Source organism: Saccopteryx bilineata, chromosome 1 (assembly GCF_036850765.1).
Source record: "Saccopteryx bilineata isolate mSacBil1 chromosome 1, mSacBil1_pri_phased_curated, whole genome shotgun sequence".
NCBI classification, from domain to species: domain Eukaryota; kingdom Metazoa; phylum Chordata; class Mammalia; order Chiroptera; family Emballonuridae; genus Saccopteryx; species Saccopteryx bilineata.
The window spans coordinates 178,279,626-178,298,203 of record NC_089490.1 but is presented as its reverse complement, the minus strand read 5'-3'; the positions used below and the strand labels follow the sequence as shown (position 1 = coordinate 178,298,203).

At 42.3% G+C, this 18,578-nt stretch overlaps 1 protein-coding gene and 2 pseudogenes across 1 annotated transcript; 1 reads left to right on the top strand and 2 right to left on the bottom strand.

Moving 5' to 3' along the window:
* Positions 1–7,997: 7,997 nt before the first annotated feature.
* Positions 7,998–9,419, bottom strand: LOC136320253 (tripartite motif-containing protein 60-like). Its single transcript, XM_066253447.1, has one exon. The coding sequence runs from the start codon at positions 9,417–9,419 to the stop codon at positions 7,998–8,000; it is 1,422 nt and encodes a 473-aa protein (XP_066109544.1).
* A 507-nt stretch (positions 9,420–9,926) lies between these two features.
* Positions 9,927–10,862, top strand: LOC136320252 (emopamil-binding protein-like pseudogene; annotated as a pseudogene).
* Positions 10,863–17,815: 6,953 nt separating this feature from the next.
* Positions 17,816–17,918, bottom strand: LOC136321463 (U2 spliceosomal RNA; annotated as a pseudogene).
* Positions 17,919–18,578: the final 660 nt, after the last annotated feature.

The window sequence follows — 18,578 nt, the reverse complement described above, 5'->3', positions numbered from 1 at the left end:
TGTAATTTACAGTGTTAATAAATTTTGTGTGCATTTCAGGATGTGGTCCGATGCATATGTACCTTAAATATTCCAGGTAGGAGAGTAGATAGAATGAATTGTGGGGTACAATTCTCAGTGGGTTTTTCTTATTTCTGCATGTGTTGAGAGTATGGCACTGATTGATTCAAACTAGTTTTAATTTTTTTCCCATTAATTTGAGAGACAAAGAGGAGAGGGCAGTGAGAGAGAGAAGCATCAAATTGTTTCATTTAGTTGTTCCAATTAGTTATGTACTCATTGCTTTTTGTACATGCCCTGACCAAGGGTTGAACCCGACTTCTGGCACACGGAGTTGACGCTTTATCCACTGAACCACCCGGCTAGGGCACTTTAAGCTATTTTTAAGGATAGTTTTAGGATAGTTTTAAGGTGTCCTTTTTTTGTGAGAGAAAGGGATAGAAAGAAAGGGAGAGAGATGAGAAGCATCAATTCTTTTTTTTTTTTTACTTTATTTTTTTCTATTTTTTTAATCTTTTATTTTTATTGAATCCAGAGGCACTTTAAGCTATTTTTTTCTTTTTTCAAGAATTTTAAGCTGCAAGTCTTTTTTTATTATTCATTTTTTGAGAGGAGAGGGACAGAGAGAGAGAGAGAGAGAGAGAGGAGAGACAGAAAGAGAGAAGGGGGGAGGAGCTGGAAGCATCAACTCCCATATGTGCCTTGACCAGGCAAGCCCAGGGTTTTGAACCGGCGACCTCAGCATTTCCAGGTTGGCACTTTATCCACTGCGCCACCACAGGGGGCGATGCTCTGCCCCTCTGGGGCATCGCTCTGTTGCATCCAGAGCCATTCTAGTGCCTGAGGCAGAGGCCAAAGAGACATTTTCAGCGCCCGGGCCATCTTTGCTCCAATGGACCCTTGGCTGCGGGAGGGGATGAGAGAGACAGAGAGGAAGGAGAGGGGGAGGGGTGGAGAAGCAGATGGGCGCTTCTGTGTGCCCTGGCCAGGGATTGAACCCGGGACTCCTGTACGCCAGGCCGATGCTTTACCACTGAGCAAACCGGCAGGAGCCACTTTAAGCTATTTTTAAGGATAGTTTTAGAGATGGTGTTCTTTTTTTGTGAGAGAAAGGGACAGAAAGGAAGGGAGAGAAATAAGCATCAATTCTTTTTTTTTTTTTTTTTTTTTTTTTCCTATCTTTTTATTTTTATTGAATCCAGAGAGAGGAAGGGGGGTAAGAGAGAGACAGAAGCATCAATCTGTTTCTGTATGTGCCACGGCCAAGGACTGAACCAGCCACCTCTGCATTACAGGACAATGCTCCAGCCAAGTGAGCCATCCAGCCAGGGCGAAACATCAATTCTTTGTTGCATCACCTTGTTCATTGATTGCTTCTCATATATGCCTTGACTGGGTCCGGGAAGGGGGATTACAGCAGAGTGAGTGACCCTTTGCTCAAGCCCAAGGCCATGGGGTCATGTCTGTGGTGCCACACTCAAGCAAGCGCTCAATCTGGCAACCTCAGGGTTTTGAACCTGGGTCCTCAGCATCTCTGGCCAACACTCAATCCACTGCACCACCCCTTGGTCAGGCCCTTTAGTGTATTTTTATGCTTGAACTTTTAAGGTGGAATTTAATATTGTATATGAGTATGGAATATCAAAAATCAGAATTTCCAAGTCATCTCCTATATAGATTAATTCTTTAATGTTTAATACAGTCTGCAGATTAAAATAAAAGGAAAAACAAGTATAAATATTATACATCAGTTTGGAGTATCTTAGATTTGTGCCTAAAATATTCTAGTTGTTCAAGGGCAAATACGCCAAATGCATGATTTAGGTTTATACTACATGTTCACAATTCAGAAGGAAACTAAAGGGGCTGTTACCACAGTTGTATCCCTGACAATCTGGGAAGTTTAGTTAACCTGCGCTGGGTTGGACTGGTGGAGCCTGGAACGAGACACCAACCACCAAATGGGAAAAACATGAAAATAGGAAAAACAACTAAAGAGAAGCCAAGGTTATGACCAAGATGATATTTGAGCAGTTGGCTGCATTGGAGTGGGTCAGGCAGCTCCTTGAGTACTCTGTGAAATCAAAGTGGTGGAAAACTAAATGTATTTAAAGATTTTATTTATTGATTTTAGAGGAGAGAGGAAGGAGGAGCAGGAAGCATTAACTAGTGTTTTTGTATGTTCCTTGGCCAGGCTAGCCTGGAGTTTTGAACTGGTGACTTTAGAATTGCAGGTCGGCCCTGGCCGGTTGGCTCAGTGGTAGAGCGTCGGCCTGGCGTGCGGGGGACCTGGGTTCGATTCCCGGCCAGGGCACATAGGAGAAGCGCCCGTTTGCTTCTCCACCCCCCCTCCTTCCTCTCTGTCTCTCTCTTCCCCTCCCGCAGCCGAGGCTCCATTGGAGCAAAAATGGCCCAGGCGCTGGGGATGGCTCCTTGGCCTCTGCCCCAGGCGCTAAAGTGGCTCTGGTCGCGGCAGAGTGATGCCCGGGAGGGGCAGAGCATCGTCCCCTGGTGGGCAGGCGTGCCGGGTGGATCCCGGTGGGGCGCATGCGGGAGTCTGTCTGACTGTCTCTCCCCTTCAGAAAAGCTGACTGTTTCCAGCTTCAGAAAAATACAAAAAAAAAAAAAAAAAAAAAAAAAAAAAAGAATTGCAGGTCAATGCTTTACCCACTGTCAGCACAGGTTTGTATTTAAACTGAGGTGCAGACTGCTGCAGGGAGTTTGGAAATAAAGATAAGGACATGTAAGGACATGGATAACAAAGCAAATGAGAAATATGAGACAACTATTACAGGAAAACAAATACCATCATTGTGTAATAGAAGTAAATGACATTGGCATTGACAATGTAAACATAAGAAAATAGTCTATAAAAAATGAACTCTATTAGGAAGGGGCCACAGAGTGAAAACTGCTCTAAATTCTCATTTTCTAAAGTAGGACATCAGATGGTAATACCTCAAGCTGAAAATTTCAGAAAATATCACTATTAGCTTATTTAGTGAGTATAAACTAAATACCCAATGCCTGACCTGTGGTGGCACAGCGGGTGAAGTGTCAACCTGGAACGCTGAGGTTGCCGGTTCAAAACTCCAGGCTTGCCTGGTCAAGGCACATATAGGTTGATACTTCCTGCTCCTCCTTCCTTCTTTCTCTCGCTGTCTCTTTCCCTCTCTCCCCTCTCTAAAAGATGAATAAATAAAAATTTAAAAATTAGTAAATACCCAAGAATATGCATTAAAAGTGGCTGGGCTGCCTTTGAGAAGTTGGCCAATAGTGGTTGTAAAGCAATGGTTAATAATTCTTATAAGTCTTGTAAACAATGAACATTAATAATTGAAATATTAAAACTAGATTAAAGCCTGACCTGTGGTGGCGCAGTGGATAAAGCGTTGACCTGGAAACGCTGAGGTTGCCGGTTCAAAACCCTGGGCTTGCCTGGTCAAGGCACATATGGGAGTTCTCCCCCCTTCTCTCTCTGTCTGTCTCTCTCTCTCCCTCTCTCTCTCCTCTCTAAAAAAATGAATAAATAAAATAAAAATTAAAAAAAAAAAACTAGATTAAAAAATTTCAGTTGAAATCAAGCACTACTTTAAAACACAAAATGCTTAGCTGCATTTTTTTTTAGAGCAACCGAGTCAGAGAGAGGGACAGATAGACAGGAAGGGAGAGATGAGAAGCATCAATTCATTGCGGCACCTTAGTTGTTCACTGATTGTTTTCTCCTATGTACCTTGACGCTGGGGGGCTATAGCAGAGTGACCCCTTGCTCAAGCCAGCAACTTTAGGCTTCAAGGCAGTGACGCCGCGCTCAAGCCAGAGATTTCAGGGTTCCAATGCTCTATCCACTGCTGAGTCAGGCCTTTGCTGCATTGTTTAATTGTAGTAAGTAAGAGACTAGGCCTGAAGTCTAGTATTGAGGGTGGCAACTAGGAGCATTTAAACTTGAATCAACCCTATGAGGTAGTAGATTATTTTTCTATTTTAAAGGAAACTGGTTCCAAAACCTACCAACTTCAAATTCCAATACTTTTGCTGCCTTGTATATGCGCTTCCTTCAGAGGTCACTTAGCAATTCTTCAGTATAATTTGAGGTCCCTTTCAGTCCGTGGAGCCCACTCAATTGTCAGGGAAGTTACAATACTTAGTGGTCTGGAACTTAAAAGCTTTTAAGTCAGTACAGGTCCCTCATGTGCTCAATGTCTTATTTACTGCCACCTGACCCATCTCATAGGGAATGCATGGAAGTACTCCTGGGTTTCTATGCTATGTGGGCAAATGAAGGATTTCCATGAAAATGTTATAAGCTACCTGCTGACAAGTTGCTTACTGTACAATATCCTTGAGTAATCTTTATACCTACAGCAGCTAACTGATGGGTATTTTGTTATTGAGACTTAAATAGATGAAAAGGCATATTATGTTCATGGATTAGGCAACTCAATAAAGTGATTTTCTCCAATTTGATTTATAGTTTCAATGCAATTTCAAGTAAAATCACCAAACTTCTATTTAATCTGGCAAGCTGATTCTAAAATTTACATGGAAAAGGCTGAGTTGCCAAGGTAACACTAGAGATGAAAATTGTCACTAGACATGAAGAATGAAGTTATATTTTAGTACGGTATAGGCCTAAGGATAGACCAACAAACCAGCAGAACATATTAGGTACTGATATAGGTGGCACTGCAAATCAGTTGAGGAAATGCTCAATAAATGTAGTTGTGACCATTGGTTATTTATTCATTATATATAATTAAATACATAGGCAGACCTCATCCTAGCCCCCCAAACAGTATTAACTCCAAGTAGATGTTTAAAAAGTTTAGAGTATTTTAATAGCATTGATGTATGTAGGGTTTCTTTTTTTAAGTAAGAGCGTGCCAGGGATGGGGGAGATAGGGACAGACAGGCAAAGAGATGAGAAGCATCAACTCACAGTTGCACCTTAGTTGTCCATTGTTTTCTCATGTGTGGCTTGACTGGGGGGGGGGGGGGGGTTTCCAGCCAAGCCAGAGACCTCAGAATTTCAAACCTGGGTTCTCAGTGTCTCAGGTCAACACTTTCCACTGTTCCACCGCCTGGTCACACAGGTAGGATTTTTATTTTATTTTTTTTATTCATCATTTTTTTTTTTTTTTTTTAGAGAGGAGAGAGAGAGGGAGAGAGAGAGAGAAAGAGAGAGAGAGAGAAGGGGGGAGGAGCTGGAAGCATCAACTCCCATATGTGCCTTGACTAGGCAAACCCAGGGTTTCGAACTGGCGACCTCAGCATTCCAGGTCGATGCTTTATCCACTGCGCCACCACAGGTCAGGCCATACAGGTAGGATTTTTAAAACAAGAATCCAAACCTTAAAAGACCAATAGAATCAAATATATCAAACTTAAGAACTTAAGTATAAGATACCGGAAGAGATAAACTTGGAGAAGGTACCTGCAGTGATTATAATTTCTACAGGATTAGAATCCAGAAAAGAGTTTTGAGACAGATTAATATATAGAAAAACAAGGGAAAAAATTAGTTATTTTATAGGATAGAAACAGTAATGATTCTTGAACTTAAAAAATACACTCTATTAGAAACCATGGAAATAATTAAAACCAGAGATAACACTCAACATTAAAAAAAAAAATTGAGGCCCTGGCCGGTTGGCTCAGTGGTAGAGCGTCGGCCTGGCGTGCAGAAGTCCCAGGTTCGATTCCCGGCCAGGGCACACAGGAGAAGCGCCCATCTGCTTCTCCACCCCTCCCCCTCTCCTTTCTCTCTGTCTCTCTCTTCCCCTCCCGCAGCGAGGCTCCATTGGAGCAAAGATGGCCCGGGCGCTGTGGATGGTTCCTTGGCCCCTGCCCCAGGCGTTGGAGTGGCTCTGGTCGCAACAGAGCGACCGCCCGGAGGGGCAGAGCGTCGCCCCCTGGTGGGCGTGCTGGGTGGATCCCGGTCGGGAGCATGCGGGAGTCTGACTGTCTCTCCCCGTTTCCGGCTTCAGAAAAATACAGAAAAAAAAAAATAAATAGATTTTTAGATAGAGGAGGGGGAAGAAACAGGAAGCATCAACTCATAGTAGTTGCTTCCTGTATGTGCCTTTACTGGGTAAGCCCAGGGTTTTGAACCAGTAACCTTACCATTCCAAGTCCATGCTTTATCCCTGCGCCCCCCACAGGTAAGGCCAACACTTAGCATCTTGCAAATTAGTATAGAATTTTAAACTTTTTTTTTTTTTTCATTATTTTTCTGAAGCTGGAAACGGAGAGACAGTCAGACAGACTCCCGCATGCGCCCGACTGGGATCCACCCGGCACGCCCACCATGGGGCGATGCTCTGCCCATCCTGGGCATCGCCATATTGCGACCAGAGCCACTCTAGCGCCCGAGGCAGAGGCCACAGAGCCATCCCCAGCGCCCGGGCCATCTTTGCTCCAATGGAGCCTTGGCTGCGGGAGGGGAAGAGAGAGACAGAGAGGAAAGCGCCGCGGAGGGGTAGAGAAGCAAATGGGCGCTTCTCCTGTGTGCCCTGGCCGGGAATCGAACCCGGGTCCTCCGCACGCTAGGCCGACGCTCTACCGCAGGGCTAAACTTTTTTAAATTTTATTTATTCATTTTTTTAGAGGAGAGAGAGAGAGAGACAGAGAGAGAGAAGGGGGAAGGAGCTGGAAGCATCAACTCCCATATGTGCCTTGACCAGGCAAGCCTAGGGTTTCGAACCGACGACCTCAGCATTTCCAGTTCGACGCTTTATCCACTGCACCACCACAGGCCAGGCCAAATTAGTATAGAATTTTAAAATATCAAGTTGATAGTCCTGGCCAGACAACTGGGTTGGAAGGATATTGTCCGGAATAGCAGAGGCTACTGGTTCCATCCCTGGTCAGGGCACATACAGGAACAGATTGATGTTCCCATCTCTCTCTAAAATCAATAAAATAAACATTAAAAAAAACCCAAGGTGTTAGTGCCGAGCAATGAGAACATTTACACACTGTGGGTAGGAGTGTAAAATGGCACACTTGGAAAAAAATTTTGCATTATCCAATAAAGACGAAGGTACAGCAATTCATGCTGCAAAAACAAAACAAAACCCAGATATATTAAACATAATGTTGAGTGAAAAAAAAATTATTGGAATTCAGTATCAATTTTATGTAAAATTCAAAAACATGGAACTAAACATTTAGGGAAACAAAAACATGGTAAAAAGTTAAGAAAACTGGAATATCAAATTAAAAATAGTGGAGGGAACTGGATAGAACCAAGAAGAGACTGGCGATTAGAAAAGGCACAAAGGAAAATTCAAAGGTGATGTTAGTGTTACCTAAGTATAAGATGTATGTAAATGGTGGGATCGCTACCTCATTTTTCATTGTATAATAATACTAAGTCAAAATTGACAAAGGCAATAAAAAGAACAAAACATATTGCAGAGAATTATTGAAGTAAACAAATGAAAAGTTGAGTGGCTACCTTTACAGAACAGGTAGTCCTAGAGTGTCATGTATGCCTTTAATCAAGCCTTTATTTTAGACTTTATTGATTTTTACAGAGAGGGAGTGAAAGCAGGTAGAAGCAGGACACATCAACTCCTAGTAGTTGCTTCCTATATACATGCCTTGACCAGGCAAGCCCAGGGTTCTGAACCTGCAGACTCAGTGTTCCACATCAACACTTTATCCACTGTGCCACCACAGGTCAGGCAAGGGTTTTTTAAAATTATTATTATTTAATGGAAAACAGGTAGGCAATTAATACAGAAAAGTTATTGGACTCTTATAAACAATATTGGACTTTTATAAGTATTTTCCTTTAGACTTTCTAACCCACTTTCTAATTGGATCTTGCAATTTATCTGTAAACTGGGCTTTTAACCTATATTCTTTAGAAGCTGATGAAACAGATAAAAACCATTCTGGCTGTCTAAAGAATAAATACAGAATTGTTGAGACCTAGATTCACTAGCTTAGTTTTGTCCATAAACTTAAAAATAAAAAAGTCTTACAATAGTTTATTCAGAATCTGTTACTGTACAAATTTTAAGAGGTTTTGAGTCGGTTCCAGTACTGAAATACGGCCAAAGTGCTCCTGTAAAATAATCATTAAAAATATAGAGAAGAGATCTATCACTCAAATTATAAAAGGAAACTTCACCTAATTCATAGTCTAAAAAAATGCCAATCTTACTAGGTATTACTTTTGGCAGAAGATTAACTTTTTTAGGACCGAATGCGGCATAACTACTCCGACCACCTCGCCTGATACACCACAATCCATCCTGTAATAAAATTGATGGATTCAGACTCTTTCTCCTTCTGGGAATAGAGTCTTTACAGACACCCAAGACCCATTCAGGCTTGTCTTTCACTTCTACCTCCCAATACTGTCTGCCAGAATTATATCCCTCGGAACCCAGAACAGCTGGGCAGAGATAAAATCTCCTCGGGTTATGAGGAAAGTTTTGCATTCTATTTCCATACTGCACAGTTTTTCTATCACTTGAAACAGTAAGTTTACGATGTGCTGTTTCAGGATCTAGAAATACATCAACTTGAAATCGCTTGATAATTTTGTTTAAGCCAGAATATTGTGGAGGAAGATTGTAACCATATTCCTTTAATTGAAATGAAAAAGGCTCAGGAGCCTTTAAGGTTTTATATCTATGGTAGATACTTTTAACATCTGTCAGAATTTCCAGTTCTGATTTTATAGATTTGCTTTCTATCTCCTTTATTAGATATTTTAATGTAAAAACATGATCTGCAAATTCTGTTAGGTTTTCATTTAGTTTTGTTAAAATATCCATTTCTTCATCTTGTAATTGTCGAAGAACTGTCTCTTGCTCACTTTGGAGAAACAATGTAAGTTGCTCAAATTCAGACTTTATTTCTTCTCTCCTACATTCTACCTTCTTTTTCAGTTCCAGTGATTTTCTGGTTTGCATAGAGATCACTTTTTCAACTTGTTCCACTCTCTCCTTCCATGGTTCAATGTAATACTCCAATCTTTCCCGATGATAGGGGGCAGCCTTCTCTATGGGCCAGATGTAATGATGCTGGTGGTCAGTGGAGAAACTGCACCGTGGACATAAAACCTCTAAGTCCTTCTGACAGAAAAAGGTCAAAACTTGGTTGTGCTTTTCACATAAAAGCTTCTCTTCTTGTCTCTTCCTCTTGCTTCTTCTTACCTGGAGTAGCTTAGCAATTTCTGTCAAATTTCCCAGCTGGGGGTTGCTTGCAAATTTTCTTTCAGAACAGCAAAATCGGCAAAAAGGGCAGGGGAAAGTGTCAGTTAGGTCCTTCCAGGACATAGTGATGCAGGAGAGACAGAAGTTATGCCCACAGTTAATGGTCACTGGGTCTTTCAAGAAGTCCAAACAGATGGGACAGCTAGCTCCTGCTTGAAAGTCTGCTAGGGCTGTTGCAAACTCCATTGAGCTGTGAACAAAGGTGGTGGTAGATAAGGTAATGTGTCTTTTAGTAAGGCCTGACTCCAGCTTCAAGACCCAGTAAGCAGTGGATTTCTCCCCACAGCCCTCATGATCTGATCAGCATTCCATTTCACTGGTTTGGCAAGCTGATGGCAGCTCCTACAAGCTTCTTTATCTGTCTGCCCCTTAGCTGTTGCCAAGTACACACCAGAGGCTTCAGTCTATTGTATATTACAACATATTAGCTGGGCTGCTGTTCTTCCTACTCAATGATGTGAAGTAAAGCTTAACAGCTTTCTTGTTCAAGAAAGTAGCCTTTGGTTCAAGACAAGGAATCCTTCCTATGGATGAGAGACACTAAATTAAAAATATGACCCCACAATTACCAAAGTATTAAAACATTTACACAAGAATCATGAATAAATGCTAAAATCACTGTGTGGAAGTTCTTAGAAAATTAAATTTGCCCCCGGAGGCCTGGCCCCGCCCACCTTTCCTGGCCCGCTCCACCTTTGCGGCTTGCGAAGCTCGCCGCCGGCAACGGGACCGGCAACGGGACCGAGAAGCATGGTCGCTGGGTCGGAGCTGGCGGCAGCGGCGGGTGGCTCGCTGCTGCTGTGCGCCGCGCTGCTGGGGGCGGGCTGCGCGCTGGGCCTACGCCTGGGCCGCGGGCGGGGGGCAGTGGACTGTGGCGTGCTCGCCTGGCTCTGCTACGACGCCCTGGTGCACTTCGCACTGGAAGGCCCTTATGTCTACTTGTCTCTCGTAGGAAACATTGCTGAAGCTGATGGCTTGATTGCCTCATTGTGGAAAGAATATGGCAAAGCCGATGCCAGATGGCTTAATTTTGACCCAACCATTGTGTCTTTGGAAATTCTGACTGTGGTCCTGGATGGATCTCTGGCATTGATTCTCATTTATGCCATTGTCAAAGAGAAATATTATCGGCATTTCATACAGATTACTCTGTGCGTGTGTGAACTGTATGGCGGGTGGATGACCTTCTCCCCAGACTGGCTTATGGGAAGCCCCAACCTCAACACCAACAGTTGGCTCTACCTTTGGGTCTACCTGGTATTTTTCAATAGTGTGTGGGTTCTGATCCCAGGACTGTTACTGTGGCAGTCCTGGGTAGAACTCAAGAAAATGTATCACAAAGGAACCAGCTTAGGGAAAAAGTTCCGATGAACTTTCAAAAATCACAAATATTATTATCTTGCTTTATGAGCCAGAATGGCTCAAACCTTTTTGGCCAAATTTGAATACATTCCAGTCTATACTTTCTCTTATATTGTTATTCCTAAACAACGTACTTCAAATTGATTGTAAGGTGGCCAAGTTTTGTTGTTGGTTTATTTTTGTAATTAAATGGCAATACAGGGGATAGAAATTAATTTCATTTAATTATAAGTTTTTATACCTAAGGTTATTTGTTCTTTATTAATAAAGCCAATGATCACAAAAAAAAAAAAAAGAAAAAAAGAAAATTAAATTTAATGGGTAACATTCATCAGTAAGAGTACATAGGTTTCAGGTAAGCATTTCTATAGCATTTGAACTGTTGATTATGTTGTGTACCCATCACCCAAAGTCAAATCACTTTCCATTATTGTATATTTGTTCTTTATTCCTCTCTCCCTACCCCTGGTAACCACTTCACTTTTATCTATGTCCATGAGTCTCAGTTTTATATCCCACCTATGTGTGAAATCACATAGTGATTAGCTTTTTCTGATTTACTTATTTCACTCAGTATGTTCTCAAGGTCAATCAGCACATTTCTTTTTTTTTTTTTTTTTTTTTTTTTTTTTTTTTTTTTTTTTTAATTTTTATTTATTCATTTTAGAGAGGAGAGAGAGAGGGAGAGAGAGAGGAGAGAGAGAGGAGAGAGAGAGACAGGGGGGAGGAGCTGGAAGCATCAACTCCCATATGTGCCTTGACCAGGCAAGCGCAGGGTTTCGAACCGGCGACCTCAGCATTTCCAGGTTGACGCTTTATCCACTGCGCCACCACAGGTCAGGCCAATCAGCACATTTCTTAATAATCAAAAACAACACACCTGTAAACTATATAATTTCATTAACCAATGTCACCCCGATAAAGTCAATAATTTTTTTTTTAAGCAAAAGAGACAGGGAGAAAGTCAGAGAAAGGGACAGATAGGGCAGGAAGGGAGAGAGATGAGAAAATCAGTTTCTCATTGCAGCACCTTAGTTATTCATTGATTGCTATCTCTTATGTGCCTTGATTGGGGTGGGGGTGAGGGGGTGCTATAGCAGAGTGAGTGACCACTTGCTCAAGCCAGCGACCATGGGGTCATGTCTATGAGCCCATGCTCAAATGGGTGACCTCGGGGTTTCAAACCTGGGTCCTCTGCATCCCAGTCTGTCACTCTTTCCACTGCATTACCACCTGGTCAGACTATATGTATGTTTTCTGAATGCCACTTCTTTGACCTATAAAATGGGGGTTATGACATTTTTATTTTATTTTATTTTTAAGACTTTATTTTAGAGGAGAGAGAGAGAGAGAGAGAGAGAGAGAGAGAGAGAGAGAGAGAAGGGGGAAAGAAGAGCAGGAAGCATCAACTCCTATATGTGCCTTGACCTGGCAAGCCCTGGATTTTGAACTGGCGACTTCAGCATTCCAGGTCAACACTTCATCCACTGAGCCACCATAGATCAGGTGGTTTATGACCTTTAAAAATAAGCATAGTGTATAAACGCCAGCTAATATATGCCTACTGTTTTTGGCCAATGGGACACCTTCTATTTCAGATTTATTTGAATATGGATCCAAATAGAGCCCATACATTATATTTGATTAGTTCTCTTAAATATTGTTCAATGTAAAATAGTGTCCTCTGCTTCCACCTTTGTCCCATAGACATCTCAAGTTTTTATATATATATTTATAAACTATTTGAAGTATTACATTTGCCCATTGTTTCTTGATATAATTTAATGTATCTTTCAAACTTTCACTTTTTAAACTGATTAAATCTTTTCTCTTATTTAAAACTGTCAGGTACCAAAAGTCAGAACAAAACGCTCTACCTTCGCCTGACCAGGCGGTGGCGCAGTGGATAGAGCATCGGACTGGGATGCAGAAGACCCAGGTTCGAGACCCCAAGGTCCCCAGCTTGAGCGCGGGCTCATCTGGTTTGAGCAAAAGCTCACCAGCTTGGACTCAAGGTCGCTGGTTCGAGCAAGGGGTTACTTGGTCTGCTGAAGGCCAGTCAAGGCACATATGAGAAAGCAATCAATGAATAACTAAGATGTCACAACGAAAAACTGATGATTGATGCTTCTCATCTCTCTCCGTCCCGTCTGTCTGTCCCTATCTATCCCTCTGTCTGTCTCTGTAAAAAAAAACAACAACAAAAAAGAAATAAACAAAAAACCAAAATGCTCCATCTTCAGCTTATTCAGAGTCCTTCATATCTTATCTTCACCTGGCTCTGGTCACCTAAAGCACTTGGCCTTTATTAACAGAGGTGTCATGCTATCATACCCTTTCACAAAGCACACTGCTTATTTCCTCACTTCTTTCCTGTGACCAAGTTTTGCTCCTCTGGGAGACTCAGACCCAGAGAAACTTTCTAGGATATTTTATTATGTGTCAGGCACTAAGCTAAGGATCTTTCATACAGTCACTGATTCAGTTAAGCTCTCAGAACAACCTTATAAGTAGGAGCCATCATTCTCAATTAGAGCTATAAGTTGACTGAGTCTACAATATTTAAAATATACAACAGTACATTAACCGGCGGAAATGAAACAAGAAATGTCCAAGTTCCTGCTGCCTGTTACCAATTCAGCCAAAAAGTAGAGTCTGGGATTGAATATTCACATGACCAGCAATCTGGAAAGATGGTTGTTGTATTCTCAAATTGTCTCAACTCCCTACCCCCAGCCAATCTGTTTATAAGGGGAAGAAAAGGGAGGTAAGGGCTTTGGAATTTCAAGGGAAAGTTAATCAGATCATAGTCAAAGTTAACTGGATCATGGTCAGCAGGGAGTTCCGTCCTTGGAGCACAGAGGCTTTGCTTGCAGTCCCTTGGGGCACAAAGGTGGATCACTCCCAGATCTCACGAAGTTCTGGAGGCCTGTTCAGGTATCCCAGTTCCTGCATTAACCATTATGCCCACTGACCATAACCAAAGCTGCAATTACTCAGGCTAAGATATTAACTCTGGGGCTCCCCCTGTCATAGCCACAGGCATGACACTCAGTCACGATGCTGCTCTGCTCCTCCTCCTCCTCCACTCCCGCAGCCTCCAATGCAACCTCGACATCTATTTCAAAGTACTGTATACATTTATCAATACGTTCACATTTATTCATATTTGATAACATAGTTAAAAAATTTTGAGGGCAAAAATGGGTTTATTGACTCCAGGACTATAACAGTGAAACATATATGACACAAATTGAGAGGTAGCAATACCTGACAGAACTGTGTTTTATTCCAATTTTGCCACTTTCCTTGGGTAAATTAGTTTCTCTGAGCATCAGTTTTTCACAAAGCAAGAAGCAGTATCACTGTGACCATTAAATGAGAAAATAATGTAAGGCACATGTCACAGTGCTGGCATTTAACACACATACACATACACACACACACAATAAAAAGTATTGTAAGAAATCTCAAGATCTAAAAAATCTAGTCAAATCCACATACTTATACCATAAAATGTTACACTTTATTATATTACATATATATCACATTAGTGTTTATTCACTTACATATAAAAAACTATTATATTTAAGATAAAACTTGCTTAGTCTTCAGTGACTAGTAAAGACATTAATTTCCACTAGGCTCACTGTAATAATATAATGCAGGTAATTTTCTTACATTAATTTTGGAGGTGCAGGAGACAAGTTTCAGAAATTTAAAATATACATTTAATTTTATTGTTAAAATACATGCAACTTTTAATAAATTCCAATACAGAACTACATAAAGCATAAGTCTCTCCCAAACCACTCTCCCTACCTGCCTTCACTATGTATCACGATGGTTACTAAGGCTTCAGTGACTTTCAATCCTTGCATACAGTAATGGCTTACATAAAGTTCTGATCAATGAGGGACTACATATTCTATGGTGGTCCCATAAGATTAGAATGGAGCTAAAAATTTCTTATCGCCATAGCACAAGGCATTACACAAATACTGTTATGTTACTAGTGCCTACAGTATTCACTACAGTAACACAATGTATAGGTTTATAGCCTAGGAGCTGTAGGGGAACAGAATTTATCACCCCCAAATATGCCTCATTGGCATTAAGGATTACTGTAGGCTGGTTAATTTTAAAGAGCACACTTGGGAGAAGCTCAGAAAACCAAATAAATTACGCTTTGTAAAACATATTTGCATTTGTAAGGGAAACCTCCATTTGCCAGCGAGTCTCCCAGGGCTGAACCAGGAAGAGGGAGATGACTATCTTTCGGAACTCTTATCAAAAATGCAGAAGACAATGACTTAAATCTGAATAACAATCTTACCTAATTTAATGTGCTTTTTTCAATAGTTCTTTTACTGTACCCTCCCATCAATGATCAACCCCTCCCATTGTCTTCAGTTGAAGGTGGTATCTAAGGTGTTATTTAGGGGAGTCACTCAGTTTTCCTGGGTCTCTCCCATGTATGCATATTAAAAAGATGGGGGGTGCATGGATTGGAGGTGAGGTGGCCAGAGATTAGAAAACAGAGGCTGAAGGATGTTTTATAAAACATGTTCAATATCACACAGCTAAGTAAATTATAGAGCATAATGGGAAAACTAAAACCAAAAGAAAAAATACAAGGAACATACATATTAGGTAGACCAGGTATCATTGTGCCCTTCATTTCCCAAGCACACACACAAATCAGTCTTCCCTACTTTTCAGAATCAGGCCATTAAGAAAACAGACCATGAAGTAAACAGAACTAGCTTCATAAGCATCGCTACCATTCTACTTCAAGCTATTCTGTCTCTTCCCTCAATTACATTTTGAGCCCTTTTTCTACCCTAAAACACAATGGTGCTTCCAATCAATTGCCTAACTCTGTGGCTAAACCGATAACTTTAACACTTTTAATTTCCAGCTTAAAACAGTCCACTGGTTCTTGAAGAAAGTAGTTCTCAAACCTTAGCTTGCATATTTCCTGTAGGTCCTGTTAAGATTGCTGGGCCACATCCCCACTTTCTTATTCAGTTGGTGTGTAGTACTTCTAAGAAATCCCCACGTGGTGCTGCTGGCTTGGGATCCTCACTTTGTTTAACCATTACTTAAACAAAACTTAAAAAAACCTGTGGTAGATTAATAGCCCTCATTTTCAACCATTATCATACAGGATTGCTCTTAACATGCCTGAATCCAAACCAGCTCATCTGTAAATCTGTAATGATAATTCTTAACTGTAAGATCTTCGTGAGGATTAAGGTTTGTTTATATTGGCCGAGAGGTGTAGGCACTGTAGGGTAGTGGTTCTCAAATAGTGGCTACTATTCCACTCCCTTAACCTCCCAGCTCTTCTCTCCTCCCCTGGTTTCCTCCACCAAACAGGCATTCTTTGGAGATAAGGTGGCAATTCTCAAATTCTTGGTCAGATCAAAATCTTCTTGGAAACTTAATTAACTAATGCCCACCATCCCCATTCTGATTACACAGACCTAGGACCAGGAAGTTGTAGTTTTCAAAAGATTTTTGCCAGATTGAGAAATCCACGCGTGAACAAGGCGCGACGCCGAGGCCTGGCGCGCAGGAGACGCTCAGTAAGCCTCCACGACGTGCTCAGCTAAACCTTACTTGGTCTGGCTCTGCAGCCTTACGGCTTACCTGGAACTGATGGCTCAGTACCGAGACGTGCAGCAACCTCAAAGCCTGGTTCGACGTAGAACTGAGAACCAACAAGCCAGAATGGGTGGGTTCCTGGTCCAAGGCGCATACTCGACTGGTGCGGTGATTGGCGGTCCCTCTGGAAGTGGGCAGGTAATGAATATGCGCATGCTCAATGACACCCTCAACCCCCGCCCCCTGCCCCGAGTGGAGGGGGAAACGTGGGAAGAGATCTTGAGCACAGCTAGAGGGGTTCTTCCTCCGTGATGAGGCCGTTGTTGGCTTCAACTGCTCATTTCATTCCCAGTGGCAGACTTTTCTGCTTCTTAATATTGAGCAATTTGGAGGCTCAATGTAAGGTTTTCTAGTTGGTTTTAAAAGCTTAACCGTGATTCCCTCCTCCTCTCAGACACTGAGGAGATGGAAAACTTGGTGTCGGAGGATCTGGTTCACTTAGACTGGGGTCTTTAGTGAGGAGGTGGTAAACCTTGAAATCAAAGAGAAACAGTCACCCCTATGGATGTTTGCATCTCAGTGGGAGAGTGGGTGAGTCAGCCCTACCCTGTAGAATGATGCCATACCTCAATTCGCCTCACTGGGGAGGTGACATTTAAGATAAAATATGAAGGAGGAATTTGAGTTAGACAAATTCCAGGAAGAAAGCCCTCTAGGATGAAGGAAGAGCCAATGCTCTTAACTCTCAAGAACTTGGTACAGGAGTGACTGAGAGAGGTTGGTTTCCAACACCTCAAGGAGAGGATGCAGGAAGTAGAAAACATTTTAAAAAATGGCTTTTGTCAGGCTGATGAAATAGGCAAGAATTGGTGCCCGCAAGACCACTTGAACAAAGAGGAGGTGTTGGGCAGATAAAATGTATTATGCTCACTTTGTTAAAGATAACAGGAGGAGGCCGTCGCCCAGGTGATATTAATGTGTGTTGGGGTGGGCTAAAGGCAGGCAGAATCCTTTAGCCTGGGGCTTGGTTTTGGGATTAAGTCTTTCCTACCCTTTTTGATGTAGGGCGGTACAATCCTATCATGCCTCAGAGGGTGACTCTGTATTAGAGACTTCCCTGTTTTGTATATTGGATTAAGGGTTTGGATTTCTACACTATAAAATGGGGACGGAATGAGAGTTTGGCCTCTTGGTTCCTGGGATGATTAGCATGAGAGAGTAGAGCCAGCAGCGGAAGGAGGCCACGTGGAGGAGGCCAGGAAAAGCAGCCAAGATGGCGGAGAGCTGAGTGAGATGCCAGTTTGTACAGAGTTTGTATCTGGGATAAGGAAGGAGATGGGGAACTGAGGAGAATAAGGCTGGTGAGCTAGAAACCTTTGATTCTAGGAAACTCGGATAAGTCAGTGGCTTTGTGAGCACTGAATGTGACTGGGTTTTTGGAGCCCAGTGTGTATTTTTTACTTGCCCGCCGGGTGCAAGCTAGGATTAAAGGCTATGGCCCACCAGTTTTTGGCTCCATGGTTTCTTTACCGACTGTCCGAATCCAATGCGAACCTGCATGGGCCAGGTGGCTGTGATAGTGGCCCTGGCCTTGGCTTCTGGCTTTACAGGAGGGATTTGGGTCTTTGTCAAGCGCAAAGGAAACAGTGAAGCATTTTCAACTGACAAGAACAGATACTACACTTTATCTTAGCCAAAAGGCCGAGAAGCGATAGAGTGAAGCATTTTAAACAGTTAACATGGTACATGTTGGGCAGATAAAATGTATTATGCTCACTTTGTTAAAGATAACAGGAGGAGGCCGTCACCCAGGTGATATTAATGTGTGTTGCGTGGGCTAAAGGCAGGGAGAATCCTTGTAGCCTGGGGCTTGGTTTTGGGATTAAGCCTTTCCTACCCTTTTTGATGTAGGGCGGTACAATCCAATCATGCCTCAGAGAAGTGACTTTGTATTAGAGACTTCCCTGTTTTGTATATTGGATTAAGAGTTTGGATTGCTACACTATAAAATGGGGACGAAGTGGGAGCTTGGGCTCTTGGTTCCTGAGATTAGAAGAGAGAGCAGAGGAGAACAGAGAAAGGCCACATGGAGGAGGCCAGGAGAAGCAGCCAAGATGGCGGAGTGCTGAGTGAGATGCCAGTTTGTGTAGAGTTTGTATCTGGGATAAGGAAAGGAGATGGGGAACAGAGGTGAATAAGTCTGGTGAGCTAGAAACCTTTGATTCTAGGAAACTCGGATAAGTCAGTAGCTTTGTGAGCACTGAATGTGACTGGGTTTTGGAGCCCAGTGTGTATTTTTACTTGCCCGCCGGGTGCAAAGCTAGAATTAAAGACTATGGCCCACCAGTTTTTGGCTCCGCTGTTTCTTTGCCG

Bases quoted from the DNA above. Each gene is read 5' to 3' on its own strand.
- LOC136320253 (XM_066253447.1), bottom strand. From the start codon at position 9,419: ATGGAGTTTGCAACAGCCCTAGCAGACTTTCAAGCAGGAGCTAGCTGT.